The sequence below is a fragment of the Trichechus manatus genome, unplaced genomic scaffold, assembly GCF_000243295.1.
Source record: "Trichechus manatus latirostris isolate Lorelei unplaced genomic scaffold, TriManLat1.0 scaffold00108, whole genome shotgun sequence".
NCBI lineage: Eukaryota > Metazoa > Chordata > Mammalia > Sirenia > Trichechidae > Trichechus > Trichechus manatus.
Window position 1 is genome coordinate 3,897,554 of NW_004444044.1, and position 9,439 is coordinate 3,906,992.

Consider the following 9,439-nt stretch of genomic DNA (forward strand, 5'->3'; position numbering starts at 1 on the left):
TTTCAGGATTGTTGTATTCTCTGTTTGGCTTAGTTTTTCGGATCTTTGCTGTGGAGGGATGGTGTGGTGTTTCTGCCTAGAGCACCATTTTGCCAGAACTCCCACAATTGATGATTTTCTTATCCATCTTCCTTACTTGACTGTGACAGCCTTGAAAGTAGGATTGCTCTCATTTACATATTTCTCAGTGTCTAGCACAAAGAATGCATATAACAAATACTTCTGGAATTAATGACCCTCAGAATAGATGACTCCTAGTTCTGTGACCTTAGTAACTCATGCCGTTGGATACATGATTGGTCTTCAAGATAATTGTTCCCGACAGAAATTGTAATGAATGAAACAAACAACTGCACAGGAATACCCCAAAGGGCAGATCACATTGGAGGAGGGTATGCTATTGAATGCGGGCCAGCATGCAAATTCTGAATGGGGAGGAGACCCAGAACATCACAGAGATCCATGAAGTTGTAAGAAGTGGCATAGAATGAGTGGAGTGGGTGGGAGGTGGAATTTCTTTCTTAAACATTTTTCTAGGGATAGGTCCTGTGATAGCTGAGACTCTAACTATGCCATGTTCCTACTTGAAGACAAAATTTATAAAGAAGGCCTCACAGATTACAGTTGGCCTTTTTTCTCTGAACTTCTGAGCATTAGTTTGCAATTACAATAGTAGGTGAAATAATTAATTTTGTGTAAATGGAGTACAATAATGAGTGATCATAACAGAGTTATATATTAGGTGAAATATTTCCCATGCTACCCTACAAATGATATCGTACTTGCTTAAGTGACCTTAATATGAATTAGGCGCTATGATGGTTAATGTTATGTGTCAACTTGGCTAGGCCATGATTCTCAGTATTGTGTAATTATTTTCCATTTTCTGATCTGATGTAAGGGGAATTTCCTTGGAGGTGTGGCCTGCATTCACCGTATATGGATGTTTTGGCAAACCTCTCTTTGTCTCTCTATGTCTCTCTCTCTCGATCCTGCATCTGACTCATCATCATCTGACCTCTGGTTCTTGGGACGTGAACCAGCAGCCTGCCACCTGACCTGCAGATTTTGGGATTCGCCAGCTCTCACAGCCTCATGAGCCAGCAGCCTGCTGTCTGTCCTGCTGATTTGGGGTTCATCAGCCCCTGCAACCATATGAGTTGGGAGAAGCCTCCAGCTTGACACCTGTCCTGTGGATTTGGGACTTGTCAGCCTCCACAACTGCATGAGCCATTTTCTTAAAGTATATATACGTGTCACCGGTTTTGCTCCTCTAGATAACCCAGCCTCAGACAGGTGCCATACATGTATTTCCAGTAGCCTCTAGTGTTTTGTTATAAGTGGAGTTAAAAATGCATTCAAATTAAAAATAAACATGGAGATTATTAGATAATACAAATTTTCATATTTACTGGAAAAAATGTCCTATCCAATGTCTAACTTGCCATTGGTATTTTTCTTTCCTTTTTTTTTTGTTACTTCTTGGCTAAGCAGAAGTATTATTTATAAAGCCAGCAATCAGGATAACTTCTCTATCTCTAACTTACACATATAAACACCCCTACATACACACACAAAATAGTCAATAAATTTAAATTCAACAAACATTTATTAAATTCTGATTAAGAGCAAAACATTGTGATGGTATATACATACAAGTGTATACCATATATATATATGTATATATATATGTGATACTGTGATTTCATTATGATACAGAGCCTAGTTTTAAATCTAATGGGGAAGACAGACTAAATATAGTACGCAAGATATAAAGAAATAGGTACTTCCAAGATCTTTTTACAGTAATAATTCCTATTCCTCTGATGTCCTTCAGATCAGTATATTTCTGTCCTACCCATTACCTGTTGTTGTCAAGTTGATTCTGACTCATATTTCTGTCCTAGACCCTAAGATATGCTTGAACAGGCCTCTTATAGTGAAACCTTCAGCTTGATGTTTTCTCATTCCATAGGATACAAATTTATTTAAAAATTTTTTATTTTTCTGGGGAAGAAGTTGCCTGAAATTCTTTTTGGACCAAGATATATTATAAACAGAAAAATACTGAGGTGAAATCAGCATTTCCTTTAAACAATACTTGAGAAAATAATAATCATCACCATTAGGTTCTTTCTGTGTGCCAGGTGGAGTGTCTGGGTGGTGCAAATGGTTAACGCTTGGCTGCTAACTGTAAGATTAGCAATTTGAATCTACCCAGAGATGCCTCCAAAGAAAGGGCTGGTGATCTACTTCCAAAAAGTCAGCCATCGGAAACCTCATGGAGCACAATTCTACTCTGATACACATGGGGGTTGCCATGAGTTGGAATTGACTTGATGGCAACTGGTTTAATTTTTGGTTTATGTGCGAGGTACCTCACAACTCTTCGTGATTGTTAATATTAACTCCATTTTTATAATTTGGGAAAACAAAGTGCAGAGAGATTAAGTAAGTTGACCAAGGTCATGCAGTTCAGACAGTGACACAGCAAGGATTTTAGTAAGGTATCTGACTCTGAAGTCTATGTTTTTCCTAACTAAGCTATATTGCTAAAGACTAAAAAAATGTATACTGTATTCCTCCAGTTTACTTCCTCTCATACCTTTTTCCTAGTGTCCTGTGTTTCTTGTGACCCAGGATCTCATTTTGTTTATTGTTCTTCCTTTTGCTCTCAACTTAGGAACACATCGACTTCAGAATATCCTTTCACAGCAGGTGGAAAACTTGTCAAAATCCCAAGTACAGTGGAATTACCAAATTTAAAAGTGATGAAACACTGTGCAGATCATCTCCGAAAGGATATACAAGAAACTGGTAACCATGTCTGTCTTTGAAGGGAACTAGATGGTTGGAGGACAGTGTCCAGAGTCAAATATTACTTGTGTGTGTGTAGTATTTGTAAAATTTTGCAGTTTGACATTTTTTATTGCCAGATTTATGTATTACCTATCTAAAAGAGATGACAATTCAAAATGATGCCTATTAATAAAGGCTTTTGGTTATTTTGTACCCCGTACGTCAGCTGTTGCTCTGGGCTTTGGGCCCTGGTTGCACCCTATTATTTGCCCTCCCAGGAGAAGCTCAGAAGTTGACTAGTAAAAAACACTACCACCTTATCTTTGTGCAGATGGCCAGAAGATGTCATAACGTACCATTCCACTTTCTAAATATCCTCAGTGGGAGCTTCACATAATAGTACCTACTCAGCATCATAGAGAACTCAAGAGTTTTGTGACTGCCTCATCTACCTGGAGTAAAGCAGTTCCTTATAATAAACATGGTATCCTGAGAACAGATGTTTATTATAAAGAACTGATTCATTGTGCTATTTACTCTTATTCTAGAGTTCTCAGGAATCAAACTCAGGAATGCAGTTCACATTTCCATTCTTGTTCATTTTTAAAAATTTGCCATGGGGAGGTGTACTATTATTATAAAAGAATTCCTCTATTTTTATTGAAATCGCTATTTCTAGACAGAACATTTCATTTAAATAACTAATCAGCTACTCTGTCTCCTGGGGATTTATTAATAGCTAATTTTAACAAATGAAGAAGCTGTAGCATTTAGAGGTTTATTGGTCTGCCATATGACAATCAAAAATAGGTACACTTTACTCCTTCACAGAGAGTTTTCCAAATACAATCTACAATTCAATCTAAGGAGTTTTCCAAATACAAAAAAAAATTGGTTAGCATGGACTTGTTAAAACTGAATATAGGCAATTGACAAAGCTAATCTAAAAAAAACATCACAGTGCAGTCAATGATCTTTGAGCTTGTGGTTCTTGTGGATCAGTTTTTGTTGTCAGATAAAAGAATGAGGCAGTGATTGTGGTGATAAAATGCATCTCTTTGTCTTTTCTTAGAAGTAACTGGTAGCCCCAATTCCTGACGTTCTCTTGTACCTACTCAACCTAATAAACTTCTGCCTTTAATCTTGGATGACAAATAGCACCTTAATCACAGTAGTTACACAAATGGGCACCATTTCTTTATGGTACTTGCACTTCAGTTCCTCTTCCTTTTGCCACCCTATGCTTATTGACATCCATGGTTCATGATTTTTAGTTTCTTTCAAATGCAAAGAAGGCTGTGGGGTGGTACCCTTTGAGATTAACGCAACTTCATTACGTATCGGAAGAGTATGTTCGCCTCTAAGAATTGAGGGGCACAGCCAATAAAATGAGTTCCTTCATTTATTAGTAATCAGAGTAGTTATCCCCTTCCAGCTCCTCTCCCAGTTCATAATAATGTGCTCTTTAGAGGTATGAGAGCTTCTTTTGTACATTCTTTCCTTGGGATGGGGGGTGATTGTTTTTCTCCTTCTCTCCCAAATCTGGAGTGTTTCTTTCTACCAATGTAGACTAGCTCTACCTCAGAAATTCTCGTGAGAGAATTAGAGTACAATCTCTCGGTGCTACTGTGCTTATAGCACTGTAACAGATACTAAATGACCATAACAGGACAATATGCTTTATGATTTATTCCAGAAAAGGTGAGTTTTACTTCCATTGAAGGATTTCTCTCCTATTTACAGCTAATCTCTCTTCCTGAGCCTATCCTCTTCCACCTTTCCAGGAACCCCACACATCAACTATGCCTATTTTCTCAAGGTTTACTCAACTAGTCCTTATCAACTGAATCCTTCCCAACATCATTTTAACACGCTCTAATCTCACACAGGAGCCCTGATGACCCAGTGGTTAAGAACTCAGCTGCTAACCAAAAAGGTCAGCAGTTTGAATCCACCAGCTGCTCCTTGGAAACTATGGGGCAGTTCTACTCTGTCCTACAGGGTTGCTATGAGTCCTAATTGACTTGATGGCAACAGGTTTTGGTTTTAATCTCACACAATTTAATCAAACCAAAGCAAAACAAAATACCACCTCGATCTTATACTTCTTTTACTGCCTTATCCCTTTCTTTATCTATAAAATCAAACTTTCTTGTACTTCCATCTCCATTTCTTTACTTCTGCCTCATTCTGGCCTCTGCTATCACTATTCCAAACAAACGTGGATAAAGTTACTAAAGCCTTCCCACATCACTAAATCCAATAGACATTTCTTGTGTTCTCATTTCACTTGATGAGGAAGTACTGATCTCAATAAGGACTTGATAGTGTTGAAACTTCCTTTTGGAAACACTGTTTGCTTCTGTTAATTTTCCTCTTGTCTCTTGCTGCTCCTCCTCTCTCTCCTTGTAGGTTCATTTTCCTTTAACCAAAAACCAGTTGCTGTTGAGTTGATTCTGACTCATGGCGACCCAACGTGTGTCAGAGCAGAAGTGTGCTCCAAAGGGTTTTCAATGGCTGATTTTGTGGGATTAGATTGCCAGAACTTTCTTTCGAGACACCTCTGGGTGGACTGGAACTGCCAGTCTTTCAGTTAGCAGCTGAGCATGTTAACGGTTTGCACCACCCACGGACTCCATTTTCCTCTACAGGCAGTAAATGTTGCAGTACCTCAAGACTATTTTCTAGATCTTCCTCTTATCTCACTCTAAACTCAGTCCTAGGCAATCTCATCTAAGACCATGACTTCATTTGTACTGACAAATCCCAAATAAAGTTTTAGGTCAGACTTCTCTGATATAACACGAAGTGAATTTACCATAAAAGTGGGGTTCCTTTACTTCCAATATCTCTATATTTAATTCTAAATCTTCCCAGGTGTGATGGTTAAGGTTATGTGTCAACTTGGCTAGGCCACGATTCTCAGTGGTTTGGCAGATATTATGTAATCACTCTCTATTTTGTAATCTGATGTGAGCAGCCAATCATTTGAAAGGGGAGTTTCCTTGAGGGTGTGGCCTGCACCCAATATATATAGATGTTCTGGCAAAGCTTGCCTTCTTTGGATCCTGCATCCTACTCATCATTCTCTGACCTCTGGTTCTTGGGATGTGAGCCAGCAGCCTACCATCTGACCTGCTGATTTGGGGTTCATCAGCCCCTCCAACCACATAAGTCAGAAGCTTCCAGCCTGTTGTCTGACCTATGGATTTGGGACTTGCCAGCCTCCACAACTGCGTGAGTCATTTCCTTGAAATAAATCTGTTATATATATGTACACACACACACACACACACACACACACACACACACACACACACACACACACACCCCTGGTGGTGCAGTGATTAAGAGCTTGGCCGCTCACCAAAAGGTCAGCAGTTCGAATCCACCAGCCACTCCTTGGAAACCCTATGGGGCAGTTCTACTCTGTCCTATAGTGTTGCTATGAGTCGGAATCAACTCGACGGCAACGGGTTTGTTTTGGGTGGTTTATATATATATGCTTCACTGGTTTTGCTCCTCTAGAGAACCCAGCCTAAGACACTAGGAATGAAAAGACCTCTTCATTCAGCCCTCTCAACTCCAGATAACAACAAAACAATAGAAAAACACCTATCCCTCCCTCCCTCCAAGTCTCAAGTCTTGTTGATTCTGTCTGCTAAAAACTCTCTCAAATCTTTCCTCATCTCCTTTGCCACCATCCTAGTCAAAAACAAGGCAGCTTTTTTATTTCCACAATAAAAAGTTAACTACCTAGCGCTAGAGAGGGCTATAGTTATTTGGGTTTAAAATAATTTTTACTAACATTACAACTTTTAAAACCTAGTGTTCTGTAAGTCATTAGTTTCAACCTACAAAACTTGCTATTCTCTCTGTAAATCTAGACATATAACTCCAAATGTCACTTTATTTGTATGTATGCCTAGTAGATCTTTGAATCCACCATGCATAGCAGTGCCTTGAAAACACACACACACATAAATAAATGTTTGTTGGATGAATACATGTTCAAAGTTAGTTCTTTTTCCCCCCTTATATTCTCTCCAACTTCCTCTTTGGTAAAAATTAAAGTTTTCTATCTTAATGCTTAGGTGTTACCCCTGATTATAAACTACAAGTTTTCCTTTCTAAACTTTTAGGTTTCTAACCCATACAGATTTACACATTATGGGCTACGGTTGCTGTTACAAAGAAAATGCAGGCAAGAATAAATTTAGGCAGAATCTCCCAACACATCTGCTACAGGGTATGCTTTATAGTGATAAACTGTTATGAAGGACTAACCCTTACTTAGGATTAACCACAGTTTTCTTCTTAAACGGGAGGTTTAAGGAAAAACAAAAATTTCTAGAATTCCTAAACCTTCCAGATGATGAAGCCCTCTTCTCTTTGATATTCAAGTACATAGAGCCAACTTAACTTTTTCTCCGTTCTTTGTTTTTTGGGTGGGAGGAGGGTTTTCTGAAAAACATTTAGCTTTCCTTTGCCTGATGTACCAGTTTCTGTGCAGATGATTCCGACTCCTGACGGCCCCACGTGTGTGAAAGCAGAACTGTGCTCCATCGGGTTTTCAGTGGCTGATTTTTTGGAAGTAGATTGCCAGGCTTTTCTTCTGAAGTGCCCATAGATGGACTCCGTTTCCAAGCTTTCAGTCAGCAGTGTATTTGTACCATCCAGAGACTTAGGTCATGGTGAACAAGTCAAACTTTAAACTGGATAATCTCAAATACCTCAAAAACAACTTATCGGAACAGCGAGGAATTTTTTTTCAAGTTGTTATCAGTTTAAGATACTGAAAAGGTGACTAACATGATCCTTGGGGTTTGTTTTAAAGTAGTCCAGCAAAGAAAAAACTGGGCGGGTGGTGGTGGGGGAATGGGATAAATGAAAAAAGATCGAAAAATTCTGATAATTTCTGAAGTTCATTAAACTCTTCTATTTTTGAACTTTTCCACAATTAGAACGTTAAAATTAGCTTTTTCCATGTTTTTACTCTTAAGAACTCCAGTCCTTATTTTTGCAAACCTCTGCATACCCACTTGTGAATACACAGCCTCATTAGGGGAGGCTTTATCTTTGCTATATACATTATCAGCATATAGTAAGTATCTATAAATTTCATTTTAAAAGAAAGAAAGTTTGGCTCTCAGCACGTTTCTCAGGCTTAGGGATACTAAATCTCCTTAAATATTATCCCAACGTCTTTTTGTAATCAGGGTCCCATAATTCCTTCCAGAAACGGCCCTTTTGCCCCTCACGTCACGCGTTTCGGGGGAACCGTGCAGGTCGTCGGTAGCCGGGTATTGCAGGTCAATACTCTGCCCAGATCAGAAGCTCCCTTGCCTCCTACTCCTCGGGCCTCAGTTTCCCCCAGTGAAAGAACAGCACGGCGGTCGTGCCGGGGATCGGAGGCCCCGCCCAGAGGGCGGAGACCGGGCGGAACGGCGCCTCTCCTCCGCCTCCTCGCGACTCACCGCTGCCCCTGGTGCCCGCGGCGCATGTGCCCGGCGCCCCCTCCCCGGCCCTGGATTCCGCTTCCTCTCCGCTCACGCTGCAGCGGCAGCCGCCTGCAGGCCCCGCGCCGTCTCCGGAGTCCATGGCCGGGACGCGCTGGGTGCTCGGGGCACTGCTCCGGGGCTGCGGCTGTAACTGCAGCAGCTGTCGGCGCACCGGCGCCGCCTGTCTGCCCTTCTACTCGGCCGCCGGCTCCTTCCCTTCGGGCGTTTCGGGCCGCCGCCGCCTGCTGCTGCTGCTCGGGGCCGCCGCGGCCGCCGCCTCCCAGACGCGGAGCCTCCATACTGGGCCTGGGCCTGCCGGGAGCCTGGCGGGTCCTCCTCCCGCGGCCGCTTCTGCCGCTGCCGCGGATGCTGCCTCCTACCCGGCCCTGCGCGCCCCTCTGCTACCCCAGTCGCTGGCGGCGGCCGCAGGCCGGGCGCCGAGCTACAGCCAGGAGTCCAAAACTACCTACTTGGAAGACCTTCCACCACTCCCTGAGTATGAGCTGGCTCCGTCCAAGTTAGGAGAGGAAGTGGATGATGTTTATCTCATTCTAGCTCAAAGATTGCCCTGGTCATGTACTGTGGAAGATGTGCTTAATTTTTTCTCAGACTGCAGGATCCTCAATGGTGAGAATGGAATACATTTCCTCTTAAATAGAGATGGGAAACGAAAGGCTGATGCCTTAATTGCAATGGAGTCAGAGCAGGATGTGCAGAAAGCTTTGGAAAAGCACCGCATGTACATGAGTCAGCGGTATGTGGAAGTATATGAGATAAACAATGAAGATGTGGATGCCTTAATGAAGAGCCTGTAGGTCAAATCTTCACCTGTGGTAAATGATGGCGTGGTTCATTTGAGAGGACTTCCTTACAGTTGCAATGAGAAAGACATTGTAGACGTCTTTGCAGGACTGAATATAGTAGACATTACATTTGTCATGGACTACAGAGGGAGAAGAAAAACAGGGGAAGCCTATGTGCAGTTTGAAGAACAAGAAATGGCCGGCCAAGCCCTGTTGAAACACAGGGAAGAAATTGGTAACCGATATATAGAGATATTTCCAAGCAGAAGGAATGAAGTTCGAACACATGTTGGTTCTCATAAGGGAAAGAAAATGGCATCTTCTCCTACTGCTAAG

At 41.6% G+C, this 9,439-nt stretch overlaps 1 protein-coding gene across 1 annotated transcript in view; it reads left to right on the plus strand.

The window, feature by feature from the left end:
* Positions 1–7,979: 7,979 nt before the first annotated feature.
* LOC101361539 (G-rich sequence factor 1) overlaps positions 7,980–9,439 on the plus strand; it is an 18,751-nt gene continuing 17,291 nt past the window's right edge. The window contains 1 exon segment of the mRNA XM_023737790.1: positions 7,980–9,389. Coding sequence (XP_023593558.1) covers positions 8,399–9,389 — 991 coding nt within the window. The 5' untranslated portion in view covers positions 7,980–8,398.